Raw genomic sequence first — 19,823 nt, 5'->3', positions numbered from 1 at the left:
TTACACACTTAACACGAGTCTACTGACTCAAACTCTTGTGTTGTTCCGATCCTCCAGATATCTTTCTTACTGCTGAGAATTCTCCAAAATTCAGAAAGTGACTGTGTGAACAGCTATAACACCAATAAAGATGTCTATTATTCTAACAATGTGTGGGCCTTTTCTTTTTTTCCTCCCCTCCTTTTGGGTTTCCATCATTGAATTATGAGTGCTGTGTTTCATCAGGGCTGTCAGCTTGAAGGTTGACAACTTCTCTTCCTCCTCTTCGAGTTTCTATTTATACGCTCAGGAGTGATTCCCGTCAAAAATGGTTAGAAGCTGTCAGAATACACATCGACCATGAGGACGTATTCGTCCCTTTGTAAGTGGCCAACAGTCCCGTTCAGAGGAGATTATCCTGCATATTGGGCCAGACTTTGGAAAGTTTTATTTAGAAAAGTTACATTTCTTACATATTTGTTAAAGTTCTGTTGTGACAGTATAAGACAGATAATCTGTGGGATGAAAGAACTCCTGATTCTCCTAGTACCAACTACAGAAATACACCACTCAGTCAGAAACGGCCAATCAGAGCCGGGAGGAGGTCCTTAGCGCTGTCAATCACTCTCATGCTCACCCCATCCCACTTGCTCTTTGCTGAGCTACAGCTGATTCACCACAGCATAGCCTGCCATGAATGCTAATGCTAGTTAGCATAGCCAACAATGACTGCGAGTAAATGGTTTTTCTTTAATGGTAAATTGTTTTTACACCACTAGTACACCGAGCAGCAAACGCAGGAGGATGATTGATAGCATTAAGACCCTCCTCCTGGCTCTAATTGGTTCTTTTTGACCAGAAGCTGTGAATTAGTAATGGTAGAAATAGTAGCTTGATTTTTTAAAATCAGTTTATCTCATACCATGTTGTCATAACAAACATTTTTGTAAAAATGACACACTGCAGCTTTAAAAGGGAAATATCCCAGGGCCACAATTTTAAGGGGGCACCAAAGATGTTTTTTCTTCTTTTTTAAAATGAATACATGTTTTGCATCACTTTTGATATAAATCTCAAAGGTCCATATCAGATGAACTGTATTAATATTTATGGGACTACTTAAGTATGAAGTTATAGTAATTATTTGAAGGACAACATGGAGCCACTTCTTAGCAGATGTAATAAATATACCATACATTAATTCATACCCACTTATCTGCAGAACTATTGTTCTATTGGAATTTGTATTAGAAGGAGAATCTTTCTGTCGTGGAAAAGACACCAAATCTCTTGGTGGATGTGGGGCCCTGAGCCCAGGGCCCCACATCCTTGGAAATCCGTCCCTGACTATAATGCAAATTTTATGATAAATGTATGTCCACATTTAAAAATCCAGATTTAGGCTCGGGTAGTCATACTGTTGGCCTAATGTAACGGTGCCGGACCACGCGTTAGGTTCTGGGGGAAATTCAAGTGAGACACCGGAACCCTGGCATCTCCAGCCCCTCTCCTTCCTTGTGGATCCGGTCAGGCGGGAGAGAGAGAAGCCCCTCCCCGCAGATCATCATCGAACCAGTCGATGGTCCTTTTAACTGTATTGTTGGGGGAAGAAGCGACGCCCCGCTCCGAGGATCAAACAGCCCCCCCTCCCCTGTGATCGGCACGACCCCCAGTTCTGTTTTCATGGAAATCAGACCCAGCCTCCGGACCGCACTTTCTGCAGACATGCGAAGTTGAAGGCGCATTCCCAGCCGGGACAACTGAACTCGCGATGTTGGCGTGTCGGAGAAGCTGATTCTTTCATCCTGTCCCCCTTTCCCTTTGCCCCCAGTAATATATTTTCCTCCTGATTTCGTCTTGTTCGCTCCCGTTACTTTTTGACTTCACTCCAACATGCTGCACCTGACGAGCCGCTTTGTTTTCTGCGCGCTCCTCGCCTCCGTTTACGCGTCGTGCCCTCCGCGCTGCGAGTGCTCGGAAGCGGCGCAAACCGTCAAGTGCGTCTCCAAAGACCTGAGGAGTATCCCGACCGGGATCCCGGGATACACCAGGAATCTGTTTATAACTGGGAATCAGATCAGCCGAATCGGTCCGGAGTCTTTCAGAGGTCTGGATAATGTGACCAACCTCTCCCTGAGCAACAACAGGTAAGATACTGCTATAAAAACCACCGATCCAATGCAAATGGCTGAACGTTCTTACATACATAACTTTTAAGTTGGCATTATGAGTTGAATTAGTCTGTGTTGTCATACATTTGAGATTAGAAAAGGCTGTGGGCCATTTAGTCTAATCTGTCTATATGATTGGATTGTACCATATAAATCTGGATTGTGTATTTCTGCATAACTGAACATGTAATTGGCTTTTAAAGTGCCTCAAGATAACATTTGGTGTCAATTAGAACAATATGCAAACATTTTATTGAACTGAGCAAGTAATCCAAGGTAGTGGATTATCATTTTTCTCTGTGGCATTAGAACACTCGACTCTTCATAAGATGAAGAGTCAAGAGTGTTGAATCCATGACTCAGGGTACTTCTTTGTGTAAAGACATACTTTCATCCAGACTTCCTCTGGAACTGTGCTTTGAAGTTTGACCTGTACGTCATGCTTTTCTTCAAACCCAGAATTTCAGAGATGGAATTCCACACCTTCTCCGGACTTCTCCGCCTTCGCTCTCTGGATCTGAGCAACAACCAGCTGACCGTCATTCACCCCGAAGCCTTCAGCAACATCAGCCAGTCGCTGCGAGAGCTCAACCTCAGCCGAGCCCTCTACAACTACTCGTCGGTGATGGACCTGGCTGCCTCCCTCCAGAGGATCTCCATGGCGAACCTACAGGTCCTGGACTTGTCTGACAACAACCTCATCTACCTGCCCTCGCACACCTTCTCCCGCATGTACAGCCTGCGCCGGCTCCAGCTCTCCAACAACTCTCTGGTGGCCATCCGCAGCCTCGCCCTCTCAGGTCTGGAGAGCCTGGAGGAGCTTGACCTCACGCTCAATGCCCTCAAGACCTTCACCGACGAAGGCTTGCAAGAGTTGGACTCCCTTCCCCGAGCCTCTCTGCTTCTGGGGAAGAACCCGTTCACATGCACCTGTGGCATTGAACCCTTTGCGCAATGGCTCAACAGATCCCAGGATCGCGTCAGGGATGCTGAGGGCCTCCTGTGCGCCTTCCCTCCCAGCATGAGGAACACATCCATTCTCACAGTGGGTATGCAGACTCTGGAATGCCAGCAGAGAGACGTGGGGGCAGATCTCGCTTTGCAGACCTCTTATGTCTTCTTGGGAATCGTTCTGGGCTTCATAGGCCTCATTTTCCTCTTAGTACTTTACCTCAACCGCAAGGGAATCAAGAAGCGTGTATATGACATGCGGGACGCCTGCAGGGAGGTCTGGGAGGGCTACCACTACCGCTTCGAGATAGACTCCGACCCCAGGTTATCACAAGTCTCCACAAGCGCTGACGCATGAGAGGACGATCGCTGCGCTGCATCCGCAAGAAACTCTTTCTCCTAATTCGTTTATCAGTTGCAGAATGTAAAAAAAAAAAAAAAATTATGTACAGACGTGCCTGTAAATATATCTTAAAACAACAACACTTTGATTGAAGCATGCACTCAGTCAAATGGAGATGTTTGACACTTTCAAGAAGCAAAAGTAAGTGCCTGAAGTGAGCTCAGTATTGTTTTTTTAAATTTGTGAATCAAACAGATCTCATGGAAAAGGAGGGAAGTGGGAGGCGGGAGTAACAGAACTGCAATAAAATTCAGACACTATGAAAACAAACCTTTGGGAATTTAAAGCACAATCACTCATTCATCTTTGATCCCTTTGAAGCCCTTTGGTCCCTCCGGCCTCTTGCCCCAGGGTGCCAGAGAGGAATTAAGCCACCAAAAGCTTTTTCTCCCCTCCACCCCCCAAAGCTCCTCTTAAAATCACCACTTTGCCCCTCTTTGGCTGTTGGATTAGAAGTGGAGAAGACAATTCAGCACAGGCCAGCGGAAATCTCCCTGCCCCTTCCCTCCCTCCCTCCTTCTCTTTTTCGTGAAACTTTGCTTTGTTTCAACTCCTTGAGTTTTATTGTCAAAATGATGAGAACCAGCCCCGAGCTGAAGCCGCTGAAAGTAACCCCCCCCCACTCCTCTTTCTTCCCCTCCTCCTTAAAGACAACAGCCCTCGCTCTGGAGGCGCTTTGAAGGAAAAAAAGAAGAAGAAGAAAAAAAGGTCTGGCTCTCCACGTTTTTCTGTTTAAGGGGCTTTTCCTCCCTGCAATGATAAGATACAGATGATTCTGAAACACCAGCCACATTGTTTCATTCACGAGGTCTTTTCAAGCGGCTTGGTGAAGACGGAGGTATATGTGCTGTAAAGGGTTAGTTTAGATTTCCTAAAAAGCGAGGTTCTATGAAGTTGTTGTCAGTGACAGCGTTCTTACCTATCATAGCAAAGATGCCATATTGCAGCCAGTTTGGAGAGAAGAAACAAAATCGTCAGAGCGGCAGAACGCTAACAGCTGGTCAAATGGATCAACAAAGTCATGGCTTCACAAGCTTCAATGTGGAACCATAGAGTATTACGGGGGTTTTCTTCTTTTTGAAGCTGTGTTACAAACAGAAAGCATCTTAACAACAGTAAGCAGCACTCAGAAGGCTTTTCTGTCTGGACAATCAAGAAAAAATGATCATAATACGGTGACGCTAACAGGTAAAAAAAAAAATCCCATATTGTATTACTTGAATGCTATTTATTCAAGTAATGGATTATATCATTTGTGTATGATATCACATTCAAGTTGGAGCTCTGGAAAACCTGTTTATCACTTCTCTTCAGAAAAAAATATGTAGATAAAATTAAAATATTACTTTAAACCTGCAGTATGCACATTTAAAAATATATGTTTTTTATATATTTGCTAAAACTGTAACCATGTTGTGTTTGTGTAATAATATGAGAGATAATCTGAGAAAAGATCGATGTGACCTCTATTGCAATATGAAGAAATTTTCTTTTCTCAGTCAAAAACAACCAATCAGAACCAGCCTTAGCGCTGTCAATCATCCCCACGTACTTGCTGCTCAATGTGCTAATGGCGGAGAAACAACTCACCGCAACATGAAGTGGCCATGCTAACTAGCCTTAGCATTCTCTACAGGTTCTGTTAACAGGAAGAAACTGTATGGTAGCAGAGAGAAAGGAAGGGAGGGGAATCAGAGACTGAGCAGCGCCACACCAAGGGTGATTGACAGCGCTAAGTCCCGCCTCCTGGCTCTGATTGATTGTTTCTAGTTAGCAGTTGGAGAAGGCGGAGAAGCTTGATTTTTCACAGATTATCTGTCTCATAGCATACTGTCACAACATGGTGACAGTTTTAACAAATATGTCACAAAATGAACAATATCCTACCACATACTGCATCTAAGGAGTCTTTTTATTGCGATAATAATTACTTGTATTTACGTCACTGGCTGCTTCAACTGTGACAACATCTCTGAATCTTTATTATGGGCTAACACAGCTGTGTGTTCTACAGATTTCTGGCTAGCTGTTAGCCCATCTTAGTCTCCTGTGACTTTTATTCCCTTTTCTACTTGCTGCAATATGACATTTTTTCTGCTACATGTAACTACAGGAACTACCAGTAAAAAGCACATTTTAAAAATCAGAACCCAAGGAATTTTCTCTGCTACCATTGCCTTTTACCACTGGAGCAATGTTAACTGTGTATATCCTATTTGTACTTGGTGATCAGATTTTTCCAGTTTCCAGTGGGAAATCTATGGAGAACCCAACCTAAAGTCGGAATTCCAACGAAAAAAGTCCAGGTTTAGTACTAAGGATGGTTGCTGAGTAAGAAAAAAACAGTCCTAAATGTGGCAGATATGAACTTTTTATGAAAACCTCTGGTGTTAGGAACTTCATTGAACCAGTGGGGCTCATAGCTTTGTACATTATTTATTTGTAAACATGCTATTTTAAGAGCTTGAATGGACATTATTGTGTTATCTTGTGTTTGTTAAAGTGCCATGACATTGTGTCCTGTATTGCCATGTATGTTAGCACATTAAAAAACATTGTTAGGCAGATTTAAGCATCAGAACATGAAGTGGATTTTGTGAAAATTCAAAGGATGTCATATGTTTGAAGTATGGCTGCACCCCTGGCCATGAATAGTGGATGAGAACTGGGATGAAGGGTGTGGATTTTACAGTGGTCGATTGTGATCAGATAATTGGTCATGCTTTCAGTTTCACTTTCACTTTCAGTCATCCCAAAAAGAAGGAATCTTTATCAGCACAAAGTTTGTATAATGTAGCATAAAGATTAAAGAATGTATTTGTTTGGTCCTTTCAGACATATGTTAGCATTTGTGTTAATGCTAAATCGGTGTGTATTATTATAGGATTCATGGTGCAGATTGTAAGATGTCAAAAAATCCGATGCTAGCCAGTTCAGCCGTCAATTAAACTGGAACTGCATTTCCATTACAAATGTGCGCAAAAAATTGTCGATATTCCGCTGATGTTGAAAAAACACAATTTAGCTATGTTTCATGTTTCCTTCAAATAAGAAACAGTTAAAATCACAGGTGAAAATGTTTGTACTCGTGATAAGACATTAAAAAAATCAGCATGCTCCCCCAACTACTACTGCGCCTGGGGCAACCTCTGCTTGTTGATCACGTGACTATCGTGATGTGAAAAAAGTGTTTCTGTTGCAGTTTTGCGAAATAAACCAATTTTGCTCATCGTAGCAAAGTTTTGCCATGTTTCCATTGAGCAAATTTATTTTCGAAATGTCAAACTGCACAGTTATATAATCAGTGGAAATGGTGATTGTGTAAATTACATAGCTGTTACGTAAGTTTGTTTACCTGAGGCAGTATACCTTCCTTCAGAAATACGAAGAAAGTGTGCAATATTAATATGGGAGGATCACAATTAGCACCACAGCCATTAGCAGTTCCTACTGATTTGGACTTCCAATTGGAGCAGCTGCACTTTGACTTCCGAAACAAATCAGACGCAGCCTAAGCAACCTGTGTGATTATTTTTACCCAACTCCTTTAGCCACACTGAAACCTAAACGTCCCAAATGGGATGCACATGTTCAAAGTGAAGCAGAGAATGAATTCCAGATGGTGTCATGTGTGTCATCCTTGTTTTTCCAAATGACAAAAGCAATTCTCTGTGGCCTTTTGATGCTCCCAACTCAGACCAGAAGAAGAAATGGCAAGCTGCCATTCCTCAATGTGTTTATTGTCCAAATTGCTAGCTATCAAGGTATTTAGAATAGACAGAGAGAGAGAGAGAGAGAGGGGGGGTGGGGGGGAGAGAAGGCCTGAAATTAAGTAAAACAGCCTCCCTTTGTTCGAAGCCAGAACAGCATCTTCATCCTATCAATATGTCCAAACCTCTCCGGCGGCGATCCCAAACTGTTTACGCCACGGAGCCTTTTTAGTGGCTGTGGAATGACAAAAAAGAAACACGTGGAGCTCTTGATGTCTGTGCATACTCATTTAGCCCAAATGTAATCTTGTGTGTTTAGAAACCCAACACAAATGAATGTAATCTTAATGCTCGGGACCGAGGTCGGGGTATCGTTTCCCCCGAGCCGCAGCGCCACATTAAGCCGGACATTTAGTCACCGAAGGAGAAAACAATTGAGCTCCGCGGGCCGACACAAAGGGCCAGCTCGGATGGCGAGACGGTTCAAAGAAGCTTTGTTTTCCAGCGCAAAAAAAAAAAGAAGAGAAGAAAAGGATGCCTTATGATACTCATCGTCTCCGAATCCGCAGTGCAACAGGATTCATTCATGATGACAGAGTTAAGCGCTCTGATCCGGCTATTGTTAAACTCGCATCATTCTTAATAATTGCATTTGGAAGGAAAATCCCAAGAGTAGCTTTCATTGGCCTGTTCCACGACAAGTCACACCCACGACGTTAAGCCGACTGCGGGTCATTGGTGTCAATTTGCGGAGCAGAAAGACGAAAAATGTTCCCTGCATGTCATTACTTCCCTTTTTTACTCATTAAAGTGTGTATTAAAACCATGCCTTTTCTTGTGTTTTTATGAGTGGGGCTGCTGGAGGGGGGGATATATGGGCTGTTTGCTATAGGCTGCCTCTGTGAGGAAACAATGAAATACAAGCAGACACTCTATTACACCCTGTGCAAAAGATATGCTTGTTAAAAGCAAAAGCAATTCCTTGAATAACCCTCCACCATTAGGCTGCTTGTTGCTCATTGTTTGAGTGAAAGATTTTGTCTTTATCTCGGCTTTTTCTCTCTCTTTCGCTGCGAGCCATTTGTTCGGCCGAGGGTTCGTCCCAGGAAGCAGTTTTAAAAACTCCTAACAGCTTGATGTCGCTGTGTTTGTGTGCAACATGTGGTTTTGTGCAAAACACACACACACAGAGAACGTGTGTCTTTTCCCAGCTTCGCTCTGCAGCACAGCAGGCTTTTGATTTTATGTGCCTCCCCGTCTCTGGGAACATCTTGGCGCCATTACACGGGTTTAATGGCTAAGATAGGAAATATGACTTAAAAGTCAGCGCCACATCTGCGAGGAATTGTACATGTTAAAAGGAGACCGCAACAGTCAGCGGCATGACGACAGAGACAAAGTGGCATAAACCCCCCTCCCCTCCGCCTGCCTCCCCCACCGCTGACAGTTTATGACAAATACAGCTGTCTCTGCCTCCAGCTAACGACTCATGTCATCATTCACATCTGCTATTGCTTCCTTTAATTTAGTGATAAAACTCAAACTGTACTCACTGCAAACCCTTCAATCTTAGCTTGCCTTATTTACATAGTAATCCTAGAGGTAATGTGTGTGCCATTCTTTATCCTTGATTGTTTTTCCCCCCACACATTTTGTCAAACATAAACCTGGATAAACATCAGAAAATTAAGTGAATTTTGTGAGAATTCAAGGGATATCATGTCTTTGATGTCTGTGTTTTGCTATGGATGCACCTCTAGCCTTGAATAGTGGATGTGTGTTGGGATCAAAGGTGTTTCAGATACCTGGCAACCCAAAAAGGTGGGATCTTCATATAAAACTCCATGTATTTTATAGGGATTCTAATTGGTAGACATACAAGGTAGTGCGCAATTGTGAACCGGAAAGAAAATAATAAATTATTTTCAACAGAATTCAAAAAATAAACATATAGAGGGCATATAAATATTCTCTCCCCTGAAGCAGTATCAGTATGAAACTGGCAAGGAAACACAAGCACAACATGGGGTTGAGCGAGGAAGCAATGGGTGCAGACGAAAGGAACCGGCAAGGGGCGAATGAGAATGAAGTGCTTAAATACTGGGCAGGTTGAATGCTGAACGAGAGACCTGAGCTGATGAACTAATGGGTAGCAGGTGTGAGTGGGGGGAGCATGAAGCAGACTGAGGAGAGGTAGAGAGAAGAAAAATCCTACTTGGTTTTCAAATGTTGTTACAGACATATGTTTGCTAAGTGTGGTGTCCAGGTGCATATTTTTGTAGAATCACTTTTCTAAGTAATTGTTGTTTCAGGGTGAAGTGAAAGAGTGATACAAACAATTTTATCAAAATCTACACATTCTTTGAGCTAAACCATTCCATTTTAGCTCAGGCTACATGTTCAGGCTACTTTCTGCCACCACCTCTCATCTGACCAGAACACTTTCGTCTTTGTCCCCTACATGTCCTGTAACAAACTGCAAACAGGGCAGAATTCTTTTATTTACTTTTGTTTTCCTTTTACCAATGGATTTCTTCTTGCCAGCCTTTGAAAATGTCCAGATTTGTGGAGTGCACCACCCTTTTAGTTGCCATATCAACAGATTGCAGCTCCACCAGACTTACCAAGGCTCACTTGGCTGCTTCTCTGATTAATGCTGTCCTTGCTCTGCCTGTCAGTTTAGGTGGATTTGTTATTGCTTTACAACCTAACCCTGTAATAAATGTCCAGCCCCGAACTGTCCACTGTGCTCCTTGGTCTTCGTGATACTGTTTAAAGACAACTGGTGTCCCATTCTCAACAAATTGGTTCAACTGATTGGTCTGAAGACAACAGGTTTTAATTAACAGTACCAACATAAAGAGGAACAAATGCAAACACACATACGTGCCACGCCACCATATTTAGCTTTTGATTTTGAAGAATTTTGGAAAGCATTTACCATTTTTTCTTCCACTTCATCCCTTTGTGTTCTCAGAGAAATCCATCGAGTTACGGCTGTAATGTCCAGAAAAAGGTGTGAGTACTTTTGCGAAGCACTGTGATTCAATAGCTCCCCTGTCTTTTATCCATCATCTCTAACAAGTCTGCACAGTGAAGGAGGGGAGGCTTAACAACAGACGGGACCCCAGTGGGGCAGTAGCCATTGTTCTGCTGCTCACTTGATCAATGTGACCAATTGTGTTTGCCACTGGATGCAAGTGAAGAGGAGTTGGTCCAGCTGGCCATTAAAGCCAACTGGCCTCTCATTCATCACTTCCATAATGCCGGGAGCCAAACTAAACACCTGAACACACCTCCAGCATACACACACACACACACACACACACACACACCCACACACACACACACATGCATACATACACGGCTGAATTACTCTGATCGCTAGCACTATGCATGTGCTCAAAGTTTATTCTGATTAAAACAGCAACAAATAAAGTTTTTTGTATTTCAAATAAACCAGGATTATGTAAAAAAAAAAAAGCAAAAAAAAAAAAGCACTATTTTGCAAAGTGCTGCAATTACAGAAAACATTTGGTATTTTTTTTATGTCTGACTTCACCTGGAAACATGACAGAGACAAAACATGAACAGGTAAGAGTTTGTGGTAACACTTTATTTGAAGGGGGTTGAATAAGACTGACATGACACTGTCATAAACACATGTCATGAACATCGATAAGCCTTCATGAATATTTATGACTGTTGTCATAAAGCGTCATTCGGTAAATTATGACACTTCTAATACAAAGTTGACATTATTCAAAATGTCTTTGTTATGACAACTTGACATTAACCAAGAAATCATTACTGATATAAATTTGTTATAAAAGTATTATTGATTGCACTTTAAAAATTAGGTAACTTTATGTAATTAAAGGTAAAGTTTAAACAGTTCTGATTCTCAGTTCCTGCCATGGGTTTTGTCATTCATATTGTCTAAAAACAACTCTATAGCGAGCTCCAACGTGGACTGCAAAGTTTTGAAAATGAAAACTTTATGAATTTCTAGTTGGACTTGCCTACAAGCAGGAGGTTTGGAGAACCTTATTGCAAATGAACTGCCACAAAAATGTGTGTTTCTTGTTCATAGTGGCTACTGTTATCCAGCAGGGGAAATACTACTGTGAGATATAATTGTTTCTAACAAAATCAGTGGTGTCAAACTTATCGGTGGTACTCTGCTTTCTACATTGAGACAGCTACTCTACTGCTCTGAGAACATTTCTCAGGGTTTGCGACTGCAGAAAGCCGCAAGGATCTTTAATTATTTGTCTTTGTGCAACATATAAAAATCATCCATTGATAATTGAGCTTCAGTTTGTTGAAAGTCAACAAAATTTGAATTCAAAATCTCTATTTTTCCTAGTCTGAAGAGGTGCTAAGTAAACTGGGCGTCTGCTTTATGCTTTATTTAGATGCCATGAAAACAGGAAGTAATGAAATATTGTTTAAAATTTTTGTGATCAGTGTCAAAATTAAAGTGTTACTGTTATTTTTTATATAATTTAGGACTTGTAATGAGCATCATTAAATGTGCCACAGTAGTTTTGCGGTAGACAATCAGTTATTATAGTGGGATTTTCTCTCTCACTCAATACATATTCAAATTAAAGGGTGGACTTTTATTGATAATATGGTTAAATATATTTATTTTAAGGAAGGTGCTGTAAATGTTGGTATTTTTCTGCCCCTAAGCATTTCCAGCATCACATTCGGCAGACCATTTGCATAGTTCTATTTTGTGCAACACATTTCCAGAAACATAATAAGGACTTTGTACAGTATGACAATCCTGACAATTGTGTGCTTGGAAAAAATAAAACATTCAGTTTCTGGGACGACCCTGTGTCTGATAACCTCATGGCATGATTGAATAATTTTAATGTTTCAGTGTCAGTCATGAGTTCTTAAGTGATTGTGAATAAGTGCAAGTGTTCATTGAATTTTTCCACATTTGTTCAGTTACAACAAAAGCTGTACTTTGTGGGAGGATTTATGTCACAGACCAACACAAAGCAGAAATCACACAATTTTTATTTTTATAATAGCGTTGTCCAACAAAACATGGATATCCATGTGAACTAACAGGCTGAATGAGTTATGAGTTAGCATGAGCTGTTAGCCCCGTGCTAGCTCCCACTGGAGGAGCTGTAGAGATCCACAGCACAGGTGGGAGAATGAATATAATCTTCCACAAATACGAGATTTGTGGAAGACTGGCAAAAATAAATAAGCTTCAAGCTGGCTTTGCACAGATGCAGTCTGACTAATATTGAGCACGAATTGCAATCTTTAGACGTAGAAAGGTGGAAGAAACATTCCCTGAAAGACTTGTTGAAAATGCAGCTCAACTGAAAGATTTTTATTTCTTTAAAAAAAGAAAATCTCAAAATGTGACATTTTTATTCCACATTATTACCAGAAAATTCCTTCACTGCAAAACACATTACCAAGTATTTTTGGTCTAGTTACTAGTGTAGATATCTTAGAACACTTAAAATAAGACAACAAAAAAAGACTTGCAAGTAACTTTTAAGCTAGATATATAAGCTTCCTTCAAGTCAATAAATCCTTAATAGAGATAAATACATACTAATTCCACAATGCTTTTAAAAAAGCATTGTTTAAAGTAAAGGTCTGCCTTGTAAAGCTTGTTGAGAAGTTACTTGTGAATCCGTTTTGAAACTAGACCAAACAATGCTTGGTAAAATGCAGTGTAGAGAATATGCAAGAGTTTGTGATTGTCCTGTGACAAGATGGGCAAAAGCGTAAAGGGTGTGAATACTTTTGGGAGGCAGTGTACAATCTACCTCAGTTTATGTTGTTCAAAACTCACAGCACAAGTGCGCCTGATTTTCATTTAATCGTGTAATTCAGACTATCCGTCTCACACAATACACCCACCAAGGAATGTGAGCAACATGTCGGCCCAATGTCATAATGACATTTCTTTTTGTTTTAAGCCTGAAATTTACACAAAAACCCCTTTTGGTCCTCGACCGCAGAGGGTTCCACGGAGTTGTGGAAAATGAGAAACAAATGGCTTCAAACAAAGCTTCATCTCGTATGACCAACAAGCCGTCCTGTAAAACACGACACCACAACAATGCAGCTTGGCCCGGGGAGTCTTCACGGCCGTGTTATTGTGGATCTCTGACTGGACGCCAACTGGAAGGAGCTCAGCAACGCCGGGCCCTTTACACCCACTGCTCGGCCCCCGTCCCGCTCCCGTCCTTCCAGGCTGCTGAGCGGAGAGCAGCGAGTCCCGTTGCCTTGTTGTGGGATCCGTTGTCCTCCAGCTGGCAAGAAATTGTTCTCTCCATCCTTGTGGCCATTCAGAAGTTGTTGTTTTTTTTATTTGTTTTGTTTTGTTGTTGCTGCGGTTGTTGTAGGAGAAATGAGGTCAGGGGCTTTTCAATTAAAGAGACGCATTTCCCTGTGAGTCCCATCCAGCCTCGTCATCCCCGCGTCTGAATGATCTTCTGCAGCTGAGGCTCGTTTCACGTTGCCGAGTTTAAAAGGAGTAGAAGACGAGAGTGCTTTCCAGTCTGGAAAAAGGATCCTCAAGGATCCACCAACAAAACATTGTGGTATGAAGATGAATTGTCTCAGCGGCGCCCATTCTTAATCAATCGGTTCGATTGATTAGGCTTAGCAGTGGAATAAGCTTCACTATGATTCATGGAAGCTCCACTCCTCTCCAAATAAGGCCTGTGATACCGGTTGATTATAAATGGCCTTGACCCATTTTATAGAAAGGACGAGATACTCACCACTCCAGTGCTACTTCATCATTTATTTCACGCACTAGTGAGCTCAATGAGAGCTGGAACTGAGCAGAGAACAGGGTAAATACTGTCCAGTGGGTTGGAAATGAAGACTTTCAAAGGCACAGAAAACCTACCAACCGCCTCGCGTGTTGGCATGTAAAACCACATTTTTACATGCCAACAAGATGCACAACCTTATTTTTAACACAGTTTATTTACATTGCGCCAATTCATGACAAAATGTCATCTCAAAAAAAAGAAGTCATTTCAGTTCAATCACACCTACGTTCCAATTGATCCTAGTTACCAAATAGAACATTAAGCTCAGTTAATTATGTAAATTAGTTTCATGGGTTTTCTATTTAAGGAAACCAAGCAGATTGCATTGAGTCACTAACTGCTTTTCTATTACAAATGTGCACAAAAATAGAAATTTCGCAATTACCGCGTTCCTGTTAAATAAGAAACACAAACTCACATGAATAAGCTTGTTCACGTGATGAGTCATTATAAAACATGGCCGCCATGATCCTCCAACTACGCCCTGTCATCATCATCTTTGTTTTTTGCACCAACGGCAACAACATGTGACTGGTGTTTTGCAAAAAAAGTGTTTCCATTAGAGTTTGTGAATAAATCACTTTCGATTTGAACAAAAAGACAACAAAAAAAAACCTCATCCTGGTGTCAAAACCTTATTGAAAAACTAGTCTTTTTTTTAAATTTTTTTAATAATCATGTTTCCATTGAACAAATTTATTTTCAAAATGTCAAACTGAACAATTACATGGTCAATGGAAATGCAGAATGTTTGCAACATTCACTCCTGGATGAGGATGTTGTGACAATCACTTGTGATGCGTTAAGTTTATGGCAATCCCTCATACTGAGCATGCACACAGTGACAGTGGAAAGGAAAAACTCCCCTTTAACAGAAAGAAACCTCCAGTAGAACCAGAACCTGCTGCAGGACGAGCGGCCATCTGCCAAAACCAACTGTGGCAAATGTTTTTTTTGATATAAATGCCAAACTTTGTTGATCATGACTCGTATAGAAAAGCAATAAAAAGGGCAAGTCTCCCAAAGGGGTGAATACTTTTATAGGCATTTCAGTCTTATCTGGATGTCAGAAGGACATTCAGACACACAGGATCTCACATCTGTGTGTCCATGTACAGTATAGATCTCATTGAGTTTAAAAATCTATTTTTCAAGAGAGGAAAAATATATTTGAAAATAGCACCACAAAGACAATTCTAAGTCATAAAACCACAGATATCAAAAGTGAATCAAAATACAATATGCATGGTAATTGAGGGAAGAAAATAAATTGAGCAAACATACCCAGAAAAATAAAAATACGACTAAAATGCTAATTATTACAAACAAATACCTTATTTACCAGCTTATATAGAAAACTTAAAGTGTTTCTGCACCTGATTCCAGTCTGAATCAGCAGCAAACTGGGAGGATTATCTGAGCGGACCTCATGGTGTCTGCATCATCTGAATCCCTACAAACAAGATCAGAGAGCAGCTTCTGTATTCCTCCAAGCTGCTTGAGGAATGTGCTGGGTGTAAACTCTCAGCAGGCCCTTTGACCTCTCACCCTCCCTGAAGAGAGGAGACGTAAGCTCATTATTATTACCTTCGTTTTTTCTTTTTCTTTTTTTTTTCTAATTTTGGACCAGATGCCTGAGCAGGAGGGGGCATTACGCACCCTATGGGAAACGGAGGCACCTGATTGGTCAGGGAGGGAGGAAAAGTTCAGAGGCCAAAGTGAAGATTCTTCCTGAGAGGAGATGCCATCTGCTTATTCTTTATGTATGATTAGATCATTTTAACTATGTTATGGACTTCGACAAAGACATTTTCTACAGCCTTTTTTGCAGCGTCTTAAAGGGGCAGTATAATGTAAAATTGACTTTTTTGAGATTTACATCATTGTAATGTTATTCCCTCATCAAAAACACACCTGGAGTGTTGCCTTGATTCTTTCATGCATGTTTGAGAAGCCCTTTAATCTCCATGGCAACCACTGAGCTGTACAAAATGCCTGGTCGGGACTGGGCGGTGCCTGTAAGGCACAGCTCCTCCTCAGAGCTTCTGCCTCACAGAGCAGCCCTTCCCCTCCGACTCTCACACTGAGCTCCATCAGACTAGCCAGCAGCAATTAGCAAACACCAGCTCCTTCTCAGTACAATACTCGTAAAAACGTTTTTACGTTTTGACTTCCTGAAAACAGCGTTTCAGAAAGAGCAGGAGTTTCTTAAAGAGACAGAGACCCAAATTTAATGCAGTAAATTACAAAGTCAAAGTTCTTTTAAGTCATATTTTATATACACAGTATTTTTATAGTGACTATAGTTACTTGATTGTGCTATAAAATGGCACAATCTGGGTTGGAAATACAAAGACTTTAAAAATAATAAAGTTATGTATTCTAAATTTGATTGAAACAAGGAATATGTAATCTTAGATAAAACACACACAAACTATGACTACTTATTAAAAGACGTTAGAGCACAGAGAGGCATGAATGGGTCACTTTCCAGGTATCAAGCTGCTCCTGAACTAGGCTCAATGCCCAAAGTCTTACCTGAGGTAAGGAAGAAATGATCTGGTCTTTTGCTCAGTGGTCCAAATTTCTCTTTTTAGATGAAAATAAAATTTGCATTTCACTTGGAAATCAAGGTCTCAGATTCTGGAGGAAGAGTGGAGAGGCACTTGAAGTCCAGTGGGACGTTTGCACTCAGTGATGGTTTGGGGTGCCACGTTATCTGCTGTTGTTGGTCCTCCGGGTTTTCTCAAGTCCACGGTCACCGCAGCTGTCTACCAGGACATCTTGGAGCATTCCAGCTTTCAATCTGCTGACAAACTTCATGGAGATGCTGATTTCAGTTTCCAGCAGGACTTGGCCCCTGCCCACATTGTCAAGGGTATGAAAAGCTGCTTCAATGACCATGTTGTTTCTGTGCTTGATCAGCAGTGGAATATTGTGAAGAGGAAGACGAGGGACTTTAGATCCAAGAACGCAGAAGACCTGAACGGATCTGCCATGGCAACCTGAACTTCCATTTCACCTCAGCAGAACCACAGGCTGACGGCCTTCCTGCCACGCTGGATCGACGCAGTGGTTCTTGCAAACCAAGTATTGAGTACATAGAAATTAACACACTTTTCCGAACCCTGACATTTCTGTTTAAAATATATATTTTTTAATAATCTTCTGTAATATTCACTGAATTTGGGGTTTGTGTTATCCGTAGATCTGTGTTAAGTCAACCGGGCATGGGTCAGGTCGTACGGGTTAGCAAGATAACCCAGACTGGGTTGCTTTTCCCCGTACAAGTTTATGTGTAAAAGAAATATCCATAACACCTCGGTCTGGGTACCTTTGCTCAAAAACTCATTAGCTCTCAACAAATGAATGCCTAAGCTACAAAAGAATAGATGCTTTGTCAGCTGGAGCAGTAGGATCTCACCACCACAGCCTGCACACTCCGACATAACCCTGTCTTACACTGGTACCTGGCTCGGTGGAATCCTTAAATAGGACAGGCACTTCCATGTCACAGATCTGTGCATGTGGAACAAACTGTTTCTCCTGCAGGAAAACTTCCCTGCTCTGCTGAAATCAGCACAGAGGCTGAACACCAAGCTAAAAAGAAAGAAACATGAGGCAGGTATAATTTGAATATAAATGAGGTTTTTCTTTTTTCCTCGGAAAAGAAAACGTTCCACCCTCTGTGATGAGTTTAATTTAGCACTCTCCTGCCTCACACAATGCCACTGTCCTGTGGAGATTCCAGAGGAGGCTGGTGTAAAGGTCGAATGGCAGAGATGGAAATAATTCAGAAAGGTGGATAAATGCTCTTAGAGGAGATTTTTTTTATTTATTTTTTTTAAGTCTTATTTAGGATTCCTTTGACGGGAAATTGTGTCTTTGATCTAAGCCACAACACTGATCTGGTTATTGTGGGAGAACTGCCACTCCTTCCTCCAACAGAGAGAATATCTTCTGTTATCACTCACAGAGTAGCCTCTTCTGAAGAAAGGGAAATAATATGATGGCGAATTTGAATAAACCCGGGTTTAAGAGACGCACGATGAAGGGAAATAGTTTGTAAAGCTGGACCAAGCGACAGAGTTATCCGGACATCACATGTCGCGCGCCGTGCCTCCTCTGCAGGGGAACTTTCATGATAGAACACAACTGACCAGGCACAGTAAGGGACAAAACCTCACACCTGTCAGAAAACTGGGGAGTGTGTTCTCTTAGTGTGTGTGTGTGTGTGTGTGTGTGTGTGTGTGTGTGTTACTTACACAAGAGGTGGAAAAGTTCATCTGCCTGTGGAGAGTCCCACATGGCTACAGATGGGTCAGGCCAGCACAGGAAGTTGACGCCACGCTCACAAGCCGACATAAAGTCACGTCTCTGACTCCTGTCAGTGGCAGCTGGGTCTGATCAGGTTCAGATATTACATCATCGCCGACGTTTGCCAGAGAATCACGACTAATATGAGAGCCAGAGAAACGTCTTAGCTGCGCGAGCAAATCCTCGTTCATTTGCTTTCTCAGATTTTGACTTTACTATAGCAGCACCTGCAGACAATCAGTTCATCAAGCAGCGATTGATTACAGGCTGCAATAAATACCAGCCCACTGGTGCAGCATGCATGCAAAACAAGCAGCGACAGGGAAGATGGGCTACTTTTCACTTCAACCATGCTGAAGAAACTGAGGAATGAGTTGTGGATTGGTTTTTAGGGTGAATGTTTTAGACTGAAACCCAAGAACGGCAACAAACATACACTGGCCTCCCTCTACCCAACAGCAGACGAAGCAAGTTCAGCAGCGATCTCTACGTCCGGCACTTGTTTCTCCACATTCAGCACTGACCCTGCAGTGAACAGCAGTTATGATCAGAGACTCTCTGCTTCCAGATACACACAACCTCTGTCACACTTCTGAAATTCGAGAACATCATGTATTTCCATTTTAAAGTAGAAAATTTTAATGTATTATGCGTTTCTCCATGGCCATCAGTAAAGTGATTTACAGAACGTTAAACATGGCATCTGTTTGTGCTCAGTATATTCTGTTTTTGTGCATTTTTGGTTCCACTTGACTGATTCTGTTTGGACTTGTGATGACAGAAAGCAACAGAAACGGGCCGTTAAGCATTCAACGGCATGCTCATTTTTTTCTGTTGAGCTCCCACAAAGGAAAAGGAAACAGAAATTCTACCAAAATTAATGGGTGAAACAAGGAAACATTTACTGTAAATATGAACATATTTCTGGTTTATTACACCAAAAATGATTAAAATCCCTGGAAGGATGTATATCTGGGAGTGAGACGGTAAAGATATTTGGAAAAAAAGAAACAGTAAGGAAGATTTTGAGTATAAAATACAAATTTGAACAGCCTGTTTTAAGAATTACAGGAAAAATACTTGAAGAGGTAGGAGAAGGTGGATTACATTTACATGATTTTCACTATTAAAATATCTAAAGTTTCACAAGAGACCATTGTTGCTGCTTTGTCACCCTAGCAAACTCCATGCTACCATGATGACAGCAGTATCAATTTGACTGAGCAGGGACTTTTTAGTCCCCATAAGGCAGGGGTGATCAAGTCCAGTTCTCGAGAGCATCCTGCAACTTTCAGATGCATCCCTGCTCCAACACACCTAAATCAAAGTCAGGTGTGTTGAATTTATGTTCAAAGTTCATGAGAATAAATCCAATTGAGAATCTTTGGTAAGACTTAAAAAAAAACTGATTAAACCTGGTGAATAGTAACAGGAAAAAACTCAGTATCTAGATTTGCTA

General features: G+C 41.5%; 1 protein-coding gene across 1 annotated transcript; it reads left to right on the top strand.

Moving 5' to 3' along the window:
* Positions 1-1,625: 1,625 nt before the first annotated feature.
* Positions 1,626-6,756, top strand: tpbg1b (trophoblast glycoprotein 1b). The gene is made up of 2 exons (XM_014970576.2): positions 1,626-2,126; positions 2,610-6,756. Exons 1-2 carry the CDS (start codon positions 1,873-1,875, stop codon positions 3,457-3,459), a joined length of 1,104 nt encoding a protein of 367 aa, XP_014826062.2. The 5' UTR covers positions 1,626-1,872; the 3' UTR covers positions 3,460-6,756.
* Positions 6,757-19,823: the final 13,067 nt, after the last annotated feature.

The sequence above is a fragment of the Poecilia mexicana genome, unplaced genomic scaffold (genome assembly GCF_051168715.1).
Source record: "Poecilia mexicana isolate PSO_F unplaced genomic scaffold, ASM5116871v1 scaffold_11, whole genome shotgun sequence".
NCBI classification, from domain to species: domain Eukaryota; kingdom Metazoa; phylum Chordata; class Actinopteri; order Cyprinodontiformes; family Poeciliidae; genus Poecilia; species Poecilia mexicana.
Note: the sequence above shows the minus strand (reverse complement) of the source record. Positions and strands in the feature narration are given on the sequence as shown.

Bases quoted from the DNA above. Each gene is read 5' to 3' on its own strand.
- tpbg1b (XM_014970576.2), top strand. From the start codon at position 1,873: ATGCTGCACCTGACGAGCCGCTTTGTTTTCTGCGCGCTCCTCGCCTCC. The intron at 2,127-2,609 runs GTAAGATACTGC...CTTCAAACCCAG, and splicing joins CTCTCCCTGAGCAACAACAG to AATTTCAGAGATGGAATTCC.